Consider the following 22,681-nt stretch of genomic DNA (forward strand, 5'->3'; position numbering starts at 1 on the left):
TTTAGAAGATGGAATGGTCATTAGAGATGTCATAGCCTCATGGGACGGTTCTAATGAGGGGTTTTGAATGTGCACTTTTTACTTAAGAAATGTCAAGACATTTTCATGACATATGGGCAATAATATTTTCTAGATTGCTCCTTACAGCACAGAATAGTTTTTAAATCCAGACTTGTAAAACAATATTTTCACACAGAATCTGAAGCATCTATGAACAATTTAATTAAACAAATCTCATTTCACCATTTATCTGGTCTATTGCTTTGTTGTCACACACATTGGTTTATGATTAAAATGTGGGGCCAGTTTTAATTTTAGAACACTCCAGATTTGGTTCCTCAAGGTCTAGCTTAGATCAGCGTTAATCGTCATGGTAACAGGCTCCCTGGACCAGAGAAGATTAGGGGAGTCTGTTACCATGACAACACTTTAGAAACCCATGTTACACAAATCCTGGTTCAGGTTTCACTTTCCATTGTTGGTATATAGATGATTTTAAACGTAAAGCATGTAAACAATAATGTGGAAGCAGTAACACACCGTCTGCTCCGTCCTACTCCAAATAAACTCAAACTCATGCCCATAGCGGGCCCCAGTGCCAAAATGTGCCATTGCCACATTGGGATATGAGAAAAGAAAACAGGATTAAACAATGGAATAGTATGTCCTAATAATGTTCCCACTCTTTGCTGGAAATCATTTTCCAGGACATCTTTATGTTGTAATCATGACAGCTTTTAGATGTATAGATCACAGACAATGTGAGCTCAAATTAAAACACGTGTGAACTCATTATTACTCAATGTTATTCAGTGTTGAATACATTCTTCTCATTTGAATGGTACTGTGTGTCTGATGTTACACTTTAACACAGGAACAAGAACATATACAGTATATATGACACCAAGGCCATGTCTAGCAGGTAAGATGAGATGAAGGGGGTTCAGGGTGCCATTTCATGCATTATGGTGGTAATTTGATATTCAATAATCCAGCAAAGTTAAGGTGCAAACAAAAAATATATATTTTCCTGGACAATTTTTATCTAATTGTCAGTAGTGTTCTTGTCTCATTAAGGATGAGAACACCCTCATTAAGGACATAAAATGTCAATTATATTGCATCATTGACATTACAGAATATGTCATGTGAATATATTGAAAGTTATTTTGTTGCAATTTGAAAACTACTCTATATAATATTTAGATCATTCTCACCAGTTTCAGTATTATCCAAACAAAGTTTCCAACACTTTTTAGACGTATATAATGTTACGTTATAACGTAACAGTGTGGTTATAATGAACAGAAAATTCCAACCCTTTTTTGTACTCTATATGACACTGGTACAACGTTATTATGCTTTCCAATTGTCAGTTGAGCCATTGAAACAGTAAGTGTAAACTTAAAAATTAAATGAGCAATGAATAACCTGTATAAAAATGCCCCGGTGAAATGAATGGAGTTGCGCCAATCTAAAGCAAATATATTTATTTTGCTTTATTAAATATGAAGATGATACAATAACCCAATCCAACCACCAATATAAAATTAAATGTACAACGTTAATTATATACATTAAATACAACAGTAGTGAAATGATTTTATGTAAAATGTGAAAATGAGGGTTTTAAAAATGGCCGTGCACCCGTCTGTGGGGTGGGGACAGCTAAAAAGCCGGGTCTTCTGCCTCCGGGTTCCCCAGTGGAGCCCCGGGACCCGCCTCTGGAGGTCGACGAGGACCTGGTACTGCTGCTGCTGCCACGACTGGATCCAGAGAAGCCAAAGCAGACAACAGGTTAAAGCAGTAAGTTCTTGAACCGTCTGTACTGATGGAAACTCATACACTTGGGACTAATGAATTATAACAAGGAACTGAAAGGGGGAAATTAAGACAAAGACAGATTTATTATTATTGCTCTATTTAAAGAAATAACTAATAGACTAGTAAATGATTTCATTCTTAGGAGGCTGCTTCAGTGAACAGAGAACAGAACTTACCCTCTGTAGTTCCCATTGGAGCCACTGTATCCTTTTCGTTTCTTGGAGTATTTGAAGAACGGCCCCTTTTTCCTCTTTTGGCCCTGTCCAGCTCTTTTACCAAAATAACTGGAGGACTCCGCTTCCTCGTCATGATCATCCTCGTAGTTAAAGTTGGAATTTGGGCGCCCTCGACTCGTGTCTATCCACCCATCTCCATCAGCATTCTTCTGTTCCTCTGCTTTAAAACACAAACAAGAACTTTATGAACGATGACACCCAGTGCAGTGAGTGTAGTGCGCTTCATTGAGCAAAAGAGAATCTGACTTCTACACTGACATGGATACATCATACATCACAGAGCTCACCTTCTTGGACTTTAGAATGTTGGCAAGAGGTTCAACACACTTCTGTTTAGCCTGAATAATGTTGTTTAAATAAGCATTCTACCAATACCAACTTTCCATAGAGAGATTCATAAGAAAACCAAAGTGAAGGTTAATGCCCAGTCGTCTACCTCTACAAGGCCGGATCATAAATACTGCATATTGGAGTGAATATTTCATGCAGTGTTTGATGAGTCGTCTGTGTCGTACCAGGCAGCTGCCACTCTGAGTACTTCTGTAGAACTTGAATGACTTCAGCTCCATATTTCTCCAGTTTATCTTCAGTTACACCGTCAATCTGAAGGAGCACATCTGGGTCAGAGGACAGCTTTTCTGTGGATACATCAGAAAGTAAACTGGTTATAAAATGTAAAAAAAAAAAAAAAAAAAAAGGACCACGTTGTGAATTTGCATTAGTATTCCGAGCAGTTATAGATCACCAGAAATCCTTTTGAGTGCGGCCGTGGAGAAGATGTTGTAATAGTGGATGCTGAATGCTTTGCCCAGTTCCTTGCACAGGTCAGTCAGCTCTTTCAGACACTGCTGAACCATCTCCTCCCGCTTGGACACACTCTGCGTCACAGCCGCCTTCTGTCTCCTCATGCTGGACACGCTCTCGGTCTCGTAGAAGTCCACCTGGAGTCCAGAGGGAACAGAGTCAGACACGGACGGCACTCGTTGAGAACTTCGTGGCCTTCAGCGGCGCGTGTAACTCTTACCTGCATGTGTCCGGACAGCACGTTCATAGCCTTTGGTCCGGCCGATATGTAGGAAACAGCCTGGCCCCCGTTTGTGATGTAGAGGTCCTCCATCAGGATATTATCCAGGACGAGCTTCTTGAACAGGCGGTCCGCGTTGTGTTTGGAGTAAGCGGACCCCTTCGCGAACAGACCCGACTGAACTTTAGCAGCTTTAGCCCCTGAAAAGAACGTGAGATTGTTTATTTACCGCCCTTCAACTCAAGTGCTAGCAAATGTATAGTTTGTGTTCATTTAATCAGCCTTAGATCATTATATTCCACAGAAAATACTCCTTGCTTACCTGTGAAAATGTCCACCAGCATGTTCAGGGTCAGCCGCATTTGCTGAGCGGTTTTGCCATATCTTTGTCCAACTTTTTCACATTTCTCCTGGACAAACCTGGCGATGTTCTTCACGTCCTCCGTCACATTTCTAATCTTGAATTGCTGAAAGGGCATCGTCGTTACAGGGCATTCGCAGACGTAATTACTGTTACTCGTTCATGAGTGATGCGTTCTTACGTTGGGTCTGCTGCAGTTGTCGCAGCTCACGTCAGGATGCTCTTTACAGAAGTTTCTGTTGAAGTTCAGCTCTCCGAAATAAGCCAGCAGCTGGATTCTGCGGCACTCCATGGCATTTTCGCAGAACTGCACCATGTTCTGGAGGTTGTTGTAATGAGTAGCCTTGGAGTGTTGGTTTCCTTCCTTGTCCACTGTTCAAAAAAAACAGACAACATAATTAGAGCGTGACGGCCGTTTTCTTTTCTCATTTCGTCGATGATTTGACTCCGCGTACAGCTGATGATCCTCTTGATGCGCTGCACGTCGGCGTAGGAGTAGAACAGAATGCACTGGGAGATTTCTCCGTCTCGGCCCGCTCTCCCCGACTCCTGATAGAAGCCCTCCATGGATTTAGGCACACTGGCATGGATAACGTAGCGCACGTCAGGCTTGTCAATGCCCATCCCGAAGGCAATGGTGGCGCAAATGACCTGACAAAACAATATTCATGAATATTAAAACGCTGAAATGCATCGAGTTCTTACACGACCTGCAACGCACACAAAAGGTATCCACGTTCATGAACCAAAGAGCAGCGGGAATGACAGCTTTAGCGTCTTTAGCGTCTCACCTGGCAGCCATCTTGATTGATCCACTTGGTTTGCACGTGTTCCCTTTCGCCGTCGCTCAGGCCGGCGTGATAGGCCAGAGCCAAGATCCCCGCTCTCTGAAGACTCTCGGCCAAAGCGTCGCAGTCGTTACGGGACAGGCAGTACACGATCCCGGAGTCGCCTGCAACAGAACGCACACTCGATCAGCTGCTTAAAGAAGAAAGAAAAGAACAAAAAAAAAAAACAAAGGGATGAACTCACGTGGATAATGCTTCTTGATCCAGCCTATGCAGTCTTCATCGACTTTTTTGGGCTTCTTGGGCAGCACGGAATACTTCAGATTGGTTCGGTTGAAACTCATTGTAAACCTATATTTAAAAATGCATATGTAAATGTTATTGAACACTGTAACTGTCGGTAATCCCGCGAGAACACGCTTACACTTGAGGTTTGGTCATGTTCAGCTGGTTAAGAATGTCTTTCTGGACTCGAGGGGTGGCAGTAGCCGTAAGAGCCATCATGGGGACTTTGGGGAACTTCTGACGCAGCTCGTGTAACCGTTTGTAGTCCGGGCGGAAGTCATGGCCCCACTAAAAACAAGAAACGTGTTTATTTAAAAGTCCTTGGTAAGTAAAGGTTTTTACAATTAGTGCACAAACCTGGCTGACGCAGTGAGCTTCGTCGATAACGAACCGAGTTAAAAGCGCTCGTTCGTAAAGGTTTTGGAGAGCGGAAATCAACTTGTTACTGGCACTAATCTGCAAGAGAAAACGATCCTTACGTTTCAATCACATTCGCGTGAGCTACATTTCAATAGCACAAAGACTGCACTGGTTTGAGTCTCTGCATGACGAGACTGATTAAACACAAAGGAGAGAAAATGTATAAATGTATATTACCTTCTCAGGAGTGACGTAGAGCAACTTCACAATGGGTTCTTTTCTGGAGAGCTGCATGTAGATCCTTGTTGCCTCGCTTTCATTTTTGGCCCCACTCAAGCTTGTGGCAGGAATCTAAAACAGCATAAATACAAACGGCATTTACAATACAGTGGATTTGTGAGTTTCCCCCCCTAATACTATCAAGCAGTATTTATAGTCAACATGTGCTTCTTTTTGTGTCTTTTTGGCAGTTAAACAGTACATACCCTTAGACATTTCCAATTCCCTCTGCATCGCGGAGTTTTAATACACAGTATTAGTAGTAAAGTAACATTTGTCGATGCTTACGTCGAAAGTAGTCAACTTTTGAACCTGGTCTACAATGAGAGATTTGAGTGGGGAGATGACGACCGTGACCCCGGATGAGAGGCAGGCCGGGAGCTGGTAGCACAGACTTTTACCACCACCTAAAAAAGAAAAAACATTAGCATTAAATGTGACCGTTACAATTGGGCCCTGTAAACAATCACCAACCTGTGGGCATCAGAATAAAGGTGTCTTCACCCACAAGAGTAGCATTGATGGACTCGAGCTGGTTGAACCTGAACTGGTGAAGCCCAAACCTTTTGTGAAAGATTTTCATCATCTCTTGAGAATGGGAGAAGTTGAAGCCTCTAAAGCGGTCGTGGGCTGGGTTTCTGAAAGTGGGTTCTATAAAAAGAATACATAAAGTAATATCCAAAAGTTATCCAAGCAAGTGAGCAAAGTAATCCTGACAATGAGTCTTAATTAAACTGTAAAAACAACATTATGCCGAAAGTCAACAAACATGAAAAGGCTTCAGGTTGATTTTGTATGTATAAAATAATGAACTTTTGATAAAAATATGCTTAATTTAAGAGTGGTCCATGAAATTTGGTATGCTTTATAATGGTTGTTTTGGATGAGATTGTGCACGTCTACAAAATAAACATAAAAAAATACTCACAATGCGGCAAACATTTACCTGGAGAACATACTGTAGATTTCTTCTGTGTCGGAGTTGGTGTGGGGGCTTTCTTATCCCATGAGGCCTTGCTGGAACTACCCTCTTTAATACTTGTATTTACAGGTTTAGAACTGGAGCCCGAAACAAAAGAGCTTGTAGGTTCATCAAAATAACCAGGGATATCAGAGTCGTTCAAGTCATCGATGTCGAAGTCGTCATCTCCAAAGTCGTCAGGGCCAAAGTCGTCAGGGCCAAAGTCGTCAGGGCCAAAGTCGTCAGGGCCAAAGTCGTCAGGGCCAAAGTCGTTAGGCCCAAAATCGTCAGGCCCAAAGTCGTCAGGCTTAAAGTCATCAGGCTTAAAGTTCCCCATTTCTGTCCTTTTTCCACTGCTCTGTGCTAAACCCGACGGCTTTTTTGGAGTAAAGAAGAGATCAGGGTCCTCCATGCTGCTGGACTTGTTGAGGAAAGTCTGCGTCGGGGGCTTGTGCGTAGACGGAGAGTCGCATACTACGTCTTCCTCCACAAATGATGGTCGTTTGTTTTTCTTCTGCAAAGGTTCGTCTTCAGTAACGCCGTCAGAAGGATCCGCGTCGTAGTCCACACAGATGACAGACGATCTTCTAAACTGAAACCGAGCCGAGCCGCTCAGAGGTGTGCCGACTGGGGATTTGTCTTTCGAGCTGGATTCAGAAAGAACAGTACTGTCTGGCTGCTGCGATTTAAGAAAGGAATCGCGACCACCACCAATAGCAATAATTCTTTTCCTGAAAAAAATACAAATACAAAAAATAAATTGGACCAACTGAAGAATGTAAAGAAATGAAATGTCTTCTTGATGCTTGGAAAATGTCCTTCAACATGCTTTTAGTTTTTTTCATACAGTTTCTTATGTTAATGAAGGTTCATGATCAGAATAGTTCACAGGTTTCATGCGCCCACCTCAGCGCCCTCTTAATCAGCAGCTCATTTCCACAGGACAGGGCGATGAGTTCATGCTCCGGGATGGTGTCCACCAGAGAACAAATACGTTCCATAATACTGTAAAGCTCGTCGTCTGTGGGGGAAAACATGTTAAAGATGAACACGGTCATACAGGAACATATTTAAGTGAAATATCTACTGACTCTGGTCTTTTGAGTGGTCTTCTTGAGTGGGTTCTGATACAACTGTCGCTTGTCTTTTTGAGACAGTTTTAACAGCATTTTTAAGCCTGTTGGGAAAAGAGGTTTTGCGAGTGTGTGATGCAATATTTGATGACAATGTTTTAATTGGCACATGTGTAGCTTAGAAGCAATTGATAAAAACCTTTCAGAAGCCTTTGGTGAGATTTTGACAGGACTTGGAGAGGGAGCGACATAATCCAAAAAGTCGTCAGGCTCAGAGTCATCCAAGACTTCGATCACTTTTGACAGAGCCGGGTTACTCTTATTGTCTAAAGACAAAAACACAGGTGTTAAAGTGTTTGAAGACTAAACTAAAGGAAACATGAATAAATGTTCATGTGTAGTGTAGTTTATAACTGAATACAAATCATTTTATTTATACATTCTCATTTAAGGTTGAATGGACGATTTTTTTGGCCCAAATCTGAGTCTTATTTCCTCGTGGCGTGGACTGCCGATTAGTCCTGCCACGTGTCAATCATAAAACGCACCTACCGCTCACCTGCAGCCGCGTGTGGCTCGTCCCCACGTTTCCGCATGTCTAAGCGCATTGATCTATCATAATATAGTTCCCTCAGTGTACGGGACAATATCAAGATGGAGAAAGACTGTTCGAGTTGGCTCAGAAGAAGAAGACGGAAATCTGCGGGAGACGAGAGATGCGATGCGATCCATCGCGCTAATAAACAAACGCACGTGTGTGTTGTATCAGTCCACACGGGGGAGTGCGCATGCGCACTTCCGCCTGCGTTCTCAAATCGCCGAAAAATCGTCCATTGCGCCTTTAAATTAAACTCAACTAAAATTTGCCTTTGTCTTTTATGGACTGTAAAAGGACATTATGTCCAACATTGTTATGAATTTTAAATAAATGCATTATCTGCAATCTGTTGTAATTTCACATCCTAACCATGTTTAGAGTTCTATAGGATGAATCATACCTGTTACAGCTACAGCCGACTCGGGCCGATTCTCATTGTCCTCTTCACTTTCGCTCACAACAGGCTTACGAGTCGCAGGAGTTTTTTTTTTTGTCTTTTTTACCGGGGATTCAATTTCATAATCAAAAAGGTCTTCAGTCAGACTGAGAGTCGGAGAAACGACATCCTCATCCCTTTTTTCTGCAGAACCTAAGTCTTTTCTCAGGTCGAGCTGTGCGACCGGACTCAGCCTTTTCGCTTGCGTTGAAGCTGAAACACTGGTGCGTTTGAGTCCTGACACTTCGGGGCTGTTCTTCGTTTTTGCAGGAGGTTCAAAATCATCAATATCATCCCAGTCGTCCAGAGGGAATGAAAGGGACGCATCAAGACCTGCGGGCCGGGGGTCAGTGGACTGGACAGGAGCAGAGGGCTGTAGGGTTGATTGAGAGGGCTCCAACTTGCTTTTTGAAGTCGCATTAAAGAAGTTGTTGATTTTGACATTTTGAGACTTCTCAGGCTTGAAAGAAATGCAAGAAGAGACTTAGATACTAAATGAATGAATATAAGTGTTTGTTGATCAGAGCATTTGTAAGCATTACCTTGGCTGGGATTTCCACTTTTGTCGTTCCTGCCGTGGACTTCTTTTTGAAGCAGAAACTTCTAAATAAAATAAAATGAATGAAGAGAGAAAAAAAGGAAACTAGTTTATTTTGATAGTTTGTATTTGGATTTTTGGGTGTATTCATTTTAAGTTTGTACCTGCCATGTGTTAACATAGCAAAACGTTGGTATCTTAAAAAAATAATAATTTACAAAACGGGTTATATTGTAGAATATCATGAGCAATATATCGATTGTCACATGTATTGAGATTCCAGGCCTAATTTTCTGGATGACGAGGTCAGAAGTGCTTCATTCTGATCATTGGACCATCAGGAAACTTCCTGTAATATCCACACTGACACACCTACAGTCCTATGTTATTAAGCTGTAAATATAAAAGGATTGTAAGCAGGCACTCAACTGTAAGCATTAAAGATGATTTACTACGTACGTACTTCTTTAGAGCACCACTGTATTTGCATTGTTCACAGCTCTTTGAACTGACATTGCTCCAATAAAAAAAAAGAAAAACTATAAAGTCAGCACCATTAACTCATATAATACATGCTTAGTCAGCACCGACAGCATGTGCCACTCACGTGAAAAACAGGGACACATATAAAAAGCATAAATGTTCCTCATAGCATTAATGTTTGTCTTTCTGGGGGGGTCTGTGTCTGTCAGAACAAATCAAAGTTTGGAGTAAACACCATCACCTTAACCCTGTTGTAATGCGTTCATAACACTTACCCCGCTTTAGGTTTGGCCAAAGACAGCCTGCTCTGGTTTGCACTGCTGTGTTTTGCGAGTTGTTCCAGTAAGTTATTTTGAGGTAAAGCTGACATGACTGGGGGCTGCTGCAGCTAGCTTTAGCTTTAGCTTTAGCTCAGATTCTGTTCGCATTACTCGTGCTCCAGACCAAACGCGGTGGTGACAGAGGACTTCGCTTTGTTCGAACCTCCTCGCGTCTGCTGGTATCCAGGAGTGGACAAGGAAACACTAAACTAAACATTCGTCCTGTGTGAGACGATGGGCAGCATAATGAAAACAACAGAAACCAAGAATTTGCGCGATGTCGATGAGGCATTGGTTCTGATTGGTCGAGGTACCAGCCCCTGTGCATGCTGGGTAATGTAGTGTGTCCGGGGCAAAACTAAAAAAAAGAAAAAGAAACGGCATCTATGCGTTTACCATGTGTTCACCAGACATCAAGACACAATTAAAAATGAAATGAAAAATGCAACGATAAATCATACTTGCCTGACACATATTTAAACACATTTAAAATAGATTCACTATTCTTTATTCTTTATTATGGATAGGCCAATTAGATTTATCATCTAATTTTCAAGGAGGGCATGATAAAATCCCAGGGAGAACCAAAATACATTTGTATAGGATACAATGTGAATGAATATGGAGATTATTCATTTTTCAAAATGTTAAGCTAAGTGATGAGTGTAATGTTTGTATAATAGTCAATATATACAGAGCCCCGCAGATGACATTGGCAAATAGTTAATATCAGGGTTATACACATTAAATATTTTAAAATTTCAGGATGTGTTTGATAAACTGCCAGTAGCTGAAGATTTCCCCAGCCAGGTATTGTATTCCTGTAGCTTGTGTATATTTGCTAGATTATATGTGAGATGTGAGCATTAGTGAGCCTGGGTATTCATTTCAGTTTAAATTTCTTAGATTGTTATAATAAAAATAAAAAAAAATCTTGTTTGTTTTAGTTTCAGGATCATCGCAGCTGCTTTTCTGGACACAAGAGGGCAACGTTCCACTGTCTTAAGATCCACAACAGAAAGTCCAAAGGCACCTCCAGTGAGTGCGTGGTGAGGGATGTTTTGGTGGTGAAGGACACACAATGTCGACCTCAAGCATCCTCATTCAGCTCAAGGATCCTTTGCTCAGCCTCATTTCTTTGCAATTCTTGAAGATATATTTGGTTATGGAAGAGATCTAAGAATATCTGGCCATAATCATATTTAACTACCTTTCATAAAAAGAGTGGCTGAAAATGTGCAATACAAGGATTACCCAAAGAGGACAAGAAAAAAAACAATAAAAAGTAGCTTCTTTTCTGCGGACAAGCAATAGTCTAATTGGACAATGACACGACAAAGCATTGTATCACATATTTGTTGCCTAATCATCCAATATCAGAAAATTCGCACCATAACACGTTTCATAAAGACATAAACCTTCCTGTGTTACATAATGTTGTTAGAAGGAACCCAGTCTTTTCTGTGCCTATTCTCTTGGTAACTATGGAAACTATGTGTATTTTAATTAAAGACTTGTTATTTGATTCTGGGCTAATCATATTTTTCACTGAGATTTGAGGAGATATTTACAGCCTCATTCTGGAAAGGTCACTCAGGGTTTACAGCGAGAGTGTGCTCATGCACAATTATCCATGGATCAACAATGATAACGGCTTCAGTAAATGACAGCCTTCATTTCTGTATGTTTTGGCGCTGTCCCCTGATCTAAGATTGTCAATACATCCAAAGCTCTCTCTTTAATTAGACACATTTCCATAACGACAACATCCAAAAGAAAAGATACAGAGTGGACGCCATCTCAGGCATTTCAGCTCTGACTGAAACAGGGCATTCAAAAATGTTCCCAAATTCCTGCTCAAAGCAATTTAGTGGAAAGCATGGGATTATTGTTTATGAATAATATTGTTCAGGAATAACATTGTTTATGAATGATAAACTATGTCTAGAATAAAGTCACCAAATTCCCAATCAACGCATAAAATGCTCCATTCCAAAACGTTTTTTTTTTTTTTATGACTCAGATGATACGACCCACAATATTTTTGTCTTTATTCCACTGAAGAGGAAAAAAAAAAAAAAAAAAAAAGGAAAATCATTTTGGAATTAGTTTTAAAACTTTTAAGCACAGCAAGCACCAGCCCTTAACCTCCCATATCTTTCCCCACAAGCCTGTTTGCCTTTGCCACAGCTTCTCCTCTCGACACCGAGGAGCAGCCGCTCTGAGCTCCCTGTGACTGAGGTCCTCACTTTACCTTCAAGGGGAAATTATCTCCATCATCTATATTAGAGATCTTGTCTTTGTGCTTAATAATCAATCAATCAATCAATCAATATATTTATTTATCCCATAGGGGGCATATAAGCACATTGAACAGTTAAAATACAAGCATAACTGGTGCAACTCAAACAAAGGTCTGAGTGCAGCTCAACAGGGGGACTGATTAACCGCCCTCAGGACAAATGTGCCCTTCCTCTGTGTCCTGCAGTCCGGGCATCACGGTGTCCAGGGGGAGCAGCTGGACTCTGGAGACAAAACAGGAAATCCCTCTGTTCAAGCTTCCTATTCCTATTTTGCTCTTCTGGTCTCGGTAAAACGATGAGACCTCAAAGCATTTACTCTGGAAGATTTTCTGCAGCACTTGGCGTAAAAGCTCAAGCATTTCTGAGGTCTATTGCTCCATGCATGGTCTCCATGGGTGCAAGAAACACAAATACTCTATTTGCACATTCCAACAGTCCTTAAAGGTCCCATAACATGCAACATCGACTTTTCAGAGCTTTTAACCTTCTTACATTGCTATTTGTGCTTCATATATGTACCCAGAGTGTTTTTTGATTGATTCCCGCAGTTTTTAGCTATATTACAGACTATCTCCTTTCCTTGAATCTCCAAACTGACAGGCGGTGGGGCAAGACCGCATCATAAGGGCAAACACGCCCCCCCTACTCCCGCCTGCCACCTCCCGCCCCCTTCCCCCCGGCTCCGCGCTGCTCGTGTCTCCCTATACAAGCCCCGGAGTTTTTCTGCTTTGATTTACGACGAAACACGGCTCAAAGAGGCCCAAAACTTCATTAATGATATCGCACTCTTTACTATTATCACAATGGTGAAGGTTTATGTGGCAGTTGATGCAGCAACCGGGAAAATAAACGGAGAGAAGTTCTATCCGATACGAAAAACCAAGAAATAAGAGCACGATGGACATAAGACTTATATATATATATATATATATATATATATATATATATATATATATATATAGATATATAGATATAGATATAGATATAGATATAGATGTATAGATATATAGATGTATCTGTTCTGCGCACGCTGTAGAATAAACACCAGATTTGTTTAGTCTCAAAGTAGTGTTGATCTGAAGTTCTATCGTTTCTCACTCAGTCGCGCGGAGCGGCGCATCGCGGAGCAGACAGCTGTGGGGGACACACTACGTCACGGGTGGGCGGGGCACACACATGCTCTGAGACTACGTCACGGGTTGGGCGGGGGAGCCAGATCGCTCTTTGCAAGGGTGGGGGCGAATGTCAAACCAAGCCGGGTTGGTGAGGGGGGTCCAAGGTCTGGGTGATATTTCTTAACTATTATGTTAAGGGTGTTGCACAACCCTTATTATTATCAATTATACACTTAGGATAGACTACGAAACGTGAAAAAAGCATGTTATGGCAACTTTAATACATTTTAGTTTAGCATACATCTTTTAAGATTTGTTCCTTACTATTATTTCTTCTAGTTCAGAAAAATGCCCTCTGTACCATGCAATGAGTTCCCCCCCCTAATACTATCATTACAAGCCATATTTATAGTCAACATGTGCTTCTTTTTGTGTATTTTTGGATGAGAATTACCTACGTGGAAGTAAGTTCCTGGACTATTCCAGACAGCTGTATTTCTATTACGGTGCAACAAGAGTGAGAGAAACTCATTTACTGGCTGGAGATAACAGTTGGTACAAAATTGTGTAGGGCCTTTCAAATTAATTCTAGCAAACTTTGCTGTCTCCACTTCTCAGTGCCCTCCACCGGGACGGTTCTGAAAGGACCGGATCAGCAGATGGAGGTGACCGGGGAGACAGGGCTTGTCTGGTTGTATCTCAGTTACTATGGCTCGACAGACAGCTCAGCAGTGCCATGGGTAATCACTGTGAACTCAGACGTCACAATATTACGCAGGAGGGGACTCAATCTGTACTGTACCAAAGCAGAACACCTCCGAAACCAAATAAATTAGACCAACTTTTACACATTTGATATCTAGATGAAATAATATCACAACATATCGCAAATAAAATACTGATCTTAGAGGTTTCTAAAGCATGCCAAAGTAACTATCTGAGAATATTAAGGCAAACTGTCATGACGCAGCAGGTGCATGTTTAAATGCAACTTTTGGCTTTTCAGACAATAACCATGGCTTGGCTGAGATTGACTGAGATTATAGTTTATACTGAGATCAAAATGAACCCAATGCTTAAACACTGATAAAACATGAAATGCAAAGACCTAAAGTTACACAAAGACCTGATCAAATATAACAGTTGGATTCGCCCCCTCTAGAGTGCACATCTGCCTTTGCCCAAGCCAAAAGCATGAATCACCATGACCTTTTCAGCACACAACAGAGCCATTGGAAAGGGCCAGCCATTGGGAGGACACAGCGATAAACATGCCAAATCAATATCTGAACCAAACATACACTTGAGGAGAATGTGGAAGTGACTGAAATAGCAGCCTATATTTTGAGCTCTTGGCTGTAATTTATTATCAAGACAAGTCATGAACTTTAACCATGGCAGTTTCTTTCTGTGTGGGGCTCCTAACCTGGAGTGCACATAGGTCATTCTTAAATTTGCATCAAATATCTGTGCACAATCTGCATTATTTGCTTTGGGATGATGTTGTACACAGTTTGTCTATGAAGCGAGTCCCTGTTTAGTATCTCCAACCTCCATTCAGATTAGATTAACGCTTTCACTTGGGGCATGACATCCTCGCATCTCGCACATCATTACAAACAGAAGAGGACTGAGGATTAGAGTCAGTCTGGACCATGTGCTATGGAGATTCGGTTTCTCATTAATGATTCTGGTCTCGGTTCACCTCTCCATTCTCTTTGGTCGCTTCCAACACACATGTAAGGTTTCCATTCTTAGCGGTGACATTAATTTCCATTAATTTCTTGGAAACTGATCCTTACCTTAACCACTTGCCTAACGTCAACCTACACCCTCACCTTACCTTTTAACCCATCTTAATTCTAAACCATGTTCATGATCTGTTGAAGGAAAGCGACTATATTCCATAAAGTGACTGTGTGTATACAGATTTCAGTCCTCTCAATGTGATGAATACACCCACTCATGTGTACACACAGAAACCATTATTAGCCCCACCTTTGATTCAAGCGCTTCTCCGACCCTGAGCTGACAGAAAGTGTTGGCGGGTCCACTGAGAGCAGAGTAACTACGAGCCTGCTTACATTCATAACACTCATTTACACTTTTATCACTATGTCCACGCCGAGGCAGTGCACAGCACAATCATGTTTTTGTACTTTGTACTTTGAGCAACATATTTCACTAAACCTGCAAAAACCCTTATTCACTTTTGTATTTTTTTTATGATTTTATGTAATTCCACACAACATCATAGGGGCTGTTCTGTCTCATCTGCTCTGGTCTGATTGGATTATCTCTGATTGGATTCTCTCTGATTGTAGGATCTCTGATTGGCTCTGGTCTGATTGGAGGATCTCTGATTGGCTGTGGTCTAATTGGATGATCTCTGATTGGCTCTGGTCTGATTGGAAGATCTCTGATTGGCTCTGGTCTGATTGGAGGATCTCTGATTGGCTGTGGTCTAATTGGATGATCTCTGATTGGCTCTGGTCTGATTGGAGGATCTCTGATTGGCTGTGGTCTAATTGGATGATCTCTGATTGGCTTTGGTCTGATTGGATGATCTCTGATTGGCTCTGGTCTGATTGGAAGATCTCTGATTGGCTCCAGTCAGCTGTTCTCTTGCTGTAAGGCTGTAAATGATGTATACTTCTGGGATCAATGGAATTCTATCCTGATTCCCAGTTACGGTAGATTTTAACCCAGGGCTATTCGACATAAAGCCTGGGGGCCAAATCAGGCCTTCTAAAGAATTGAATCTGGACCGCAACCCAGTTTCCTGGTTTTGTCCTTGTTTAATTCTGCTTTAGACCTGTTTTGATTCAGGGTTAGTCCTGGTTCAGACCTGGTTGGTATTAGTCTAGTCTTTAATTTGGGTCTTTGGGTCAGTACTGGATGGGCAATTTTGCCAAGCAATGTGGGTAAAGCATTTTGTAAATTATTTGTTAGTATTAGTTCAGGGGATCAGGGATATTTTGTGGAACACAAAATGTAGTTGCAGTGGCGTGTTGTGCAACTCTGGTCCAGAGGCCTTGGCCCACCGAAAAATTGGGCCCTTGGGAATATGAAGTTGAATAGCCCAGTTTTAACCTGTTCAAGGGAACAATGGAACCGCACAATAGTGTTTTATCTCTAGAGATGCTTTGCAGAACTTAATCATCTAAATGCTGACATAAGCAAAAACATAAAAAAATGTTTTAACAGACCAATTTGCAGGAAAAAAAACACTGATATAAAATGTGAAACAAGTCTGTTCACTAAACGAGTTATTGTGACCACTGCAGCCCCATTATATTCCTATGGGGTTTTCATAGTGCCACACTAAAATAAGATTACATGTAAAATTTTCGTCTTGAAGCTAAGAAAAATTTAAACTTTGATCTGTTTTTTTATAGCAATATTTAAACTTGTGTGATGTTTCAAACAGTCCCAATCTCTGTTGGCCAGGCTCTGCCCGCTGTTGACTGCCCTGGTTTTAGAGTACATTAATCATCACTAAAAATACCTATAGTAACACAGCTTATTCCTGATGTCAGCAAAACAGCTGCAGATGGAAAGGAATGTAGGGCGGGATTAAAAGAGACTTCGGTGTATGTAATGTATATTATGTATTTTAAAAGAGTTGCTGTAACAGTATACTGTATTTGTATTTACATGTTTTTATTTTTTTAAACCGGTTTTCCAGGCAATTATAACCTTATACATTTTAAACTTACATTTGTGTAAGCCCATGTGAGGGAAATATAGTATATTTATGGTTTGACTAAAAGCCCAAAAAATTATTCTGTACAAATATAATTTCTGTAAGTGTATAGAGAAAAAGACACAAATAAACAAGGACGATTTCACAAGAAAAGACAAGAAAAATATCATCCCATGCAACTGTATGTAATACAACATGGGTCACATTTGAATACACTTGGGTGTTGGTTAACCTCGAACCTAACATAGTCATAGAATTGCCTTTTCAACAAATGGTGTCCTAAATTGTACTCAAAAGTACTAAAATACTCAAATTGTGTACAGTATGTATTCTTGTTGAATGAATATGGATCCATGGATCATCTAAAATGTAGTGAACATGATTATACTGTATTAGTTGCTTGCAAATTGTCCTTATTTTCAATGGCACGTTGCACATTGATTACATAGAAAGAGGGATTCTGTTTTAGAACAAAGCTCTGCTTCCTGTAATTTTAAAGTTTTATTTTTCAAAATGTCCTCACAAACTGCAACTTCACTAATGTCAATTTATGATAAATCTTTACTACAGGTTCTATACCACCAAACTAAGTCATAATATGGAAAACAGAATAACCTGTCATATAAACTTAAGTACACTGTGTCGTGTTTTATCAATAAGAACAAGGTGGTTGAGCCATGTTTGAATATCAATGTATGAATGTGAAAACATCTACGACGCATCCAGAAAGTCATCCCACTTTTTCCACATTTTGCTATGTCACAGCCATATTCGAAAAAAAGGATTAAATTCAGCCTGGAGTTTGCAGAAAGGTACCTGTCTTTCAGACCATGAGAGGTAAAAATCTCTGGTCTGATGAAACAAAGATTGAACATGTCTGGAGTTAAACAGGCACCGCTCATCACCTGGCCAGTGTCACCCCGACAGTGAAGCATGGTGGGGATGTTTTTCAGAGGCTGGAACTAGGAGACTACGGTTAATCAGGATCAACAGAAAGATGAATGCAGCAGTGTACAAAGACATCCTTGATGAAAACCTGCTCCAGAGCACTATGGACCTCAGACTGGGACAAAGGTTCATCTTTCAATAAGACAAAGACCCTAAGCACACAGCCAGGAGAACAAAGGCGTGGCTACAGGACAACTCTGTGAATGTCCTAGAGTGGCCCAGTCAGAGCCCAAGTGAACCCAATTGAACATCTCTGAAGAGATCTGACAATGACTGTGAACTGACGCTCACCATCCAACCTGATGGAGGCTGAAAGGTTCTGTAAAGAAGAATGGGAGAAACTGCACAAAAATACCTACCGGTACTCAAAACTACAGAAAATTACTAAAGGCTGTAATTAGTGCTAAATGTGCTTCAACAAATTATTGAGCAAAGGCTGTGAATACTTATGTACATGTGCTATAAAAACACAAATATTTTAATGCATTTTCAAAGAATTCAATCAAACTTCTTTTTTGCGGATGCACTGTATGTGCAACGGACTGGGGAAACTAAATTTAAATAAAATCATAATCGTAATACCAGCATAAACATTTATTTTCGTTAAGAGGGACTGTGTCAATGCTGTTAACAGCCTGGATATGACACTGACGTGATAAAAAGAGATTGTTCTGACATGACTTTGAAAGATGATGGCTCTTTTGACCTCAGGTGGCACTTATTCAAATCAGTGTCAGCTGTGCTTTATAATTATCAAAGCTATTAATATAGATTAAAGTCAAATTATTCACAAATACATTATAAAGAACAGACCATGAACGTGCTTGACCACCATGAGGAACAGTGTTTCCTTTGTTGATGTCTCAGAGAGCGGAACAAAGGTGGACGGGAGTCAGCTGACGTCAGATTTTTTTGCGACAGAAACCGCTCCATGCTGTGAGGGGGAGAGCTGGGGTCCGAATTATACTGGTGCCATAGACGTCACTCTGTTGTATGAACCAAAGACATCGTCACATCCACATGAGCCCCTCACAAAATCACACTTTCAACTCCTGGAGCAAAACCACAGTGGTGAAATCCTCCCGCTATCACAGAAACATAATCTTTAATTCCTTCTATTTACCGTTCAGATCCAGAATTAACTCACTGGACATTGCTTGTCGAGCCAACAGTTCCCTGGAGCACATGGATTGCAGTTTTGTCAGGTGATAATTGCTGCATGGGCTGTTAGAAAACACAGGAGCAGACTGGCACAGACGATTACAGCGTTCGATCGGTTGGAAGCTCCTAAGCCTCAGATTTCATGGTGCGAACACAGCTGTGACAAATACTACCGAATCATTCATTCTCTCTCTCTGCTGGTTTATTGATGGCAAGGCGCGGAAAATAACCCATGATGTACCCAGTTTAGTAGCAGTTCAATGTTTTTGTTTTTGAAATGTTTAATCACCCGGTAAATAACTTCAGGTCCACCAAAACAGGATCCCGCTCCGGTTATCCAGTTATTGCACTAATCTGCTGTATTTCTAAGCATACAAGTGATAACATCCTAAATAGCATAGAACTTAACAATGAGATAAACGGCAGGTTCATTTTATAGCTTGACACATTGGTTAAAGTTATGGACTTATGATAGTTGGGAAAAAAAACCTCAACCAATATAAATAATGGAGTTTGGTGGACTCAGTATTTAAAATAAATAAATAAACAGCAACAATGAGCTGGTTGTGGATTATAGTTTAGCTATTTTATGGAAAATGGAGTCCAACCCAAAGCTACAGCTCTCCAGTTGAAATTGTGAATCCATTTCTAGGACCCAACAGGATCATTGCATGCCAACACTGTTCATCATTTGTGGCCATACCTTTCAGTTTCAGTGCACACCACGTCTGGAACTGTTTGTTTTCACTGACACCTGCCTCCACAAAAAAGTATTGAATTCATTTGGAACTGTTTGTATTCACTGACACCTGCCTCCACAAAAAGGCTTATTAAGTTGCGTGTAGAGCTGATAAGCAACCTTTGCTGAAGCTGCAGGCCTTCTACTTCATTAAGTAAAACACAGAAACACAATTCAATTGGACATCAAAGGGGCCACTTTGCAAAATTAGTACCAAACTCCTCATTAGATATTCAACCATCTCCTAGGATACAGTCATCATACACAACAACCACACAGACCTGTCTGTATAATGCTGACCATTTATGCTGCACTTAATTACTGCTCCAGGAGACAGGTGTTGCTCCGGACGCTGCAAAGAGATCGGGAGTAATGGTCAAATAGTGAGTGAGTGACTTGTCTTCACTCACTCGTAAAACATATTTTTTTTCTTCTTGACTTAATCATCTCTGGCACTAGTAATAAAACGCACTTACTCATCCTGTTGTTTTATCGCTAATCTGAATCTATGTGCATAAATGAATCCATTTGTTCATCACAGCTCACCCACATGCCTGTTTAAGTCTTTCCTGGTAGAATTTGGACTATTTTATGCTTCTTAAAGATTCTGACTGGCAGCAGTGAAGGCAATCCCCAAATGTTTGTAAGTGAGGGCTGAAGCCACCCGTCTCTGAGCCAAGTGCTAGTTCATCACAGTCACAGCCCACACGTTTTAGCTGATAGCATCTCTGAGACACCAAATGCCACGAGAATGTCACATCCATTCTTAAAGGGACAGCAAAGAGCTCAAACAGTGATGTCCCAGCACAAGAGGAATGGATCCACAGTGTACTTAGTGAGTCTTCATTGCTATTGTGAATAGCTGTGAGCTGAGCGTGTATTTTATATATATCTTATATACATAGACATATTGACAGTAATGTAATATAGGGCTCTACACTCTTGGAGGGGAGAAGGCTGATAATTATCCTGCTGATGTTGGGATGGTGAACAACTGCTTGATGCCAATAAATAGAGTTGGTTCATGTGACTTCAAACCTGACATTAGATCAACTTGATAGTGTCAAAATTCAAAATTGTCAGATTGCTGCAGTCTTAAGGTTAAGGTGATGGTTAAGGAACAATTTATTGTGAAAAGTTGTCATTAGACCCATCCTTCAATGGCACTGGGGAAACAGAGCAGTGATCGCTGCAGTGTAGCACCCGGGGACCCCTCCCTAGATCTTGAGCAGAATCATTTTTACCTTTGGCGCATGCTTTTGGTTAATGGCGAAACTGGCGTGTCCAGCCACAAATAATGACAAGGTTAATCATTTCTGGATTTTCAGTTTGGGTATTTTTTTCAAATCTAGAGAATTGCCCACATAGTTATAGTACCCTGTCCTTATTATGACATCACATGCTACAACATTGTGGACACAACCCTTACATTTCTCTCCTAAAGAAAGGAGCCAGACGTTCAATCAATATCCAGCTAAAGATAGCTCTTGAGGCGAGGCACTGGAACCCAGATAACCTACTTTGCTTCAGATGCTCTATCGCCTCAACATAGGTATTTTGGTGGCATTAAACACACACCTTTGGATGGCTGCATGATATGCACCCTGCTAATCCAGGTGAAACATCGATAATTTGAGATATTAATAGGGCTGGACCTACAGAATGACAAGTTTAGCTCGCAGCAAAGAAGCAAGATATAGGTTATATTTAGTAAAGACAGGAACAGAGCAGCAGCTGTGATGGAGTATATCTGAAAATGAAAAGTGCTCTCACTAACAGCACCTCTTCTCTCCACTTTCATTAGGCTGTCTTTCTTACAGACATGTTCCCAAGCATTTCCACACTAATGACCCCTGACATATTAAAGTACTGTTCACACAAGGGGACATTACATTTACTGAAGTCGCAAGTTTTGTTTGTTGGATCTGGGGGAAAAAGAAGAGAAAGAGCTGCAAACCTGTACAGACCCTCAGTATGAAACCTGGAAGCACTCTAAGCTGATGTCATCACAGTCAATGATGAGGTCTTATGCTTATTGCAATCGTCAAGGAAACATGATCATTTTAGAATTCTGATTATTATAAAGACTTAGCTTGGACAACCTTATGTACCGTTTAATTTCTTCATAGAGAATAGTTGTCTTTCTATTCTATTTACTATCATTGCTTGTGTGTGCTTTAGCAGTTGCTAACACAACATCTTTGTTGCTAGGTAACAGTCTAGTGTTATCTGAAATGGCCCTCATTAGGTTCAATGTGTTGATTTTCATTTGTTCCATTCCATTTCCATTCCATCCTTTTCACTTATGTGCAATAAAGGCTTTTTTGATAACTTCCTTTGTTAGAAGGCTCTTTCTTACATAGGTCTATTATCAACAGAATCTAAGCCTTCTGGGCCGTTAGCCTAAATATTTTAAACTCATCAAAGACTACGACAGAGTCTGAGGACTACGAAAAGTCTGAGGAATAAAGTCTGGCGGTAATGCAACAATTGGATGCCAACCGCCATAAAACAACAACAACAACAACAACAACAACAAATGGCAAAGAATAAAAAGCCACCTCGTTTGATACTTTACCGGTTTTATTACCCCGAGTTCTGATAGGCGTGATTAACATGGTCCGTCCATATCAAAACAGATATGGCTATAAATAAAAAGTGTGAAAAGGGGGGATTTCTGCTGAATCAATGAGTAAAGCACAAAATTATCCTAATCTAAGGTGAGAGACATTTAATTTTGTTCTAAATAACAGATGACAAATGAGCTTCCTAGTTTCCCATGCGGCACAAATCTGATTGCACAGTTCTGTCTAAGTTTGGCCTGAGACGCAGCAGAGACGGTGGTGACCAGACGGATCTTCAGTAAAGAATGTACCGCACCCTTATTTGCACCACATTATCCTACCAATTAAGATGCTTAATTGTGTAAATAAATAATTGTGTAAGTCTCTGAATGGCTTTAATCATAATTAAATAGCCTATAGTAGAAATCGATTTTTAGTTATATTTGGATATGTGCTGCACCAGTTTAGATCTCAGGGTCCTGGTTGACTTGTTATTATTATTAAGTGAAAACGTGGCAGCACACATAGAGATATTCAAGAAAAAAATGTCTATGTTTTGTTTTTGTTGTTTTAAATATG

At 40.7% G+C, this 22,681-nt stretch overlaps 1 protein-coding gene across 2 annotated transcripts; it reads right to left on the reverse strand.

Moving 5' to 3' along the window:
- Positions 1 to 1,490: 1,490 nt before the first annotated feature.
- blm (BLM RecQ like helicase) lies at positions 1,491 to 9,833 on the reverse strand. 2 transcript variants are annotated; one of them, XM_072434965.1, is made up of 22 exons: positions 9,522 to 9,833; positions 8,768 to 8,828; positions 8,190 to 8,685; positions 7,391 to 7,517; positions 7,210 to 7,295; positions 7,025 to 7,139; positions 6,104 to 6,849; positions 5,632 to 5,808; positions 5,446 to 5,564; positions 5,116 to 5,229; positions 4,876 to 4,974; positions 4,658 to 4,806; positions 4,478 to 4,584; positions 4,237 to 4,397; positions 3,901 to 4,096; positions 3,627 to 3,817; positions 3,407 to 3,551; positions 3,085 to 3,284; positions 2,806 to 3,001; positions 2,576 to 2,698; positions 2,001 to 2,217; positions 1,491 to 1,766 (listed from the first exon to the last, which is right to left on the reverse strand). In XM_072434965.1, the coding sequence occupies exons 1-22, from the start codon at positions 9,614 to 9,616 to the stop codon at positions 1,604 to 1,606; spliced, it is 4,083 nt and encodes a 1,360-aa protein (XP_072291066.1). In that variant the 5' UTR covers positions 9,617 to 9,833; the 3' UTR covers positions 1,491 to 1,603. The 2 variants fall into 2 exon arrangements, with proteins under 2 accessions (XP_072291066.1, XP_072291065.1); XM_072434964.1 differs by having other exon boundaries at positions 2,001 to 2,220.
- Positions 9,834 to 22,681: the final 12,848 nt, after the last annotated feature.

The sequence above is a fragment of the Eucyclogobius newberryi genome, unplaced genomic scaffold (genome assembly GCF_026437365.1).
Source record: "Eucyclogobius newberryi isolate DKJ021-1_F unplaced genomic scaffold, fEucNew1.0.hap1 SCAF_7, whole genome shotgun sequence".
Taxonomy (NCBI): Eukaryota; Metazoa; Chordata; class Actinopteri; order Gobiiformes; family Gobiidae; genus Eucyclogobius; species Eucyclogobius newberryi.

What these genes read in the sequence shown, in the direction of transcription:
- blm (XM_072434964.1), bottom strand. Translation starts at nt 9,616, where the DNA reads ATGTCAGCTTTACCTCAAAATAACTTACTGGAACAACTCGCAAAACAC. An exon ending in AACATGACCAAACCTCAAGT is followed by an intron (nt 4,585 to 4,657) that starts GTAAGCGTGTTC and finishes TTTTAAATATAG; the next exon opens with GTTTACAATGAGTTTCAACC. An exon ending in CATCAAGAGGATCATCAGCT is followed by an intron (nt 3,818 to 3,900) that starts GTACGCGGAGTC and finishes TTTTTTGAACAG; the next exon opens with TGGACAAGGAAGGAAACCAA.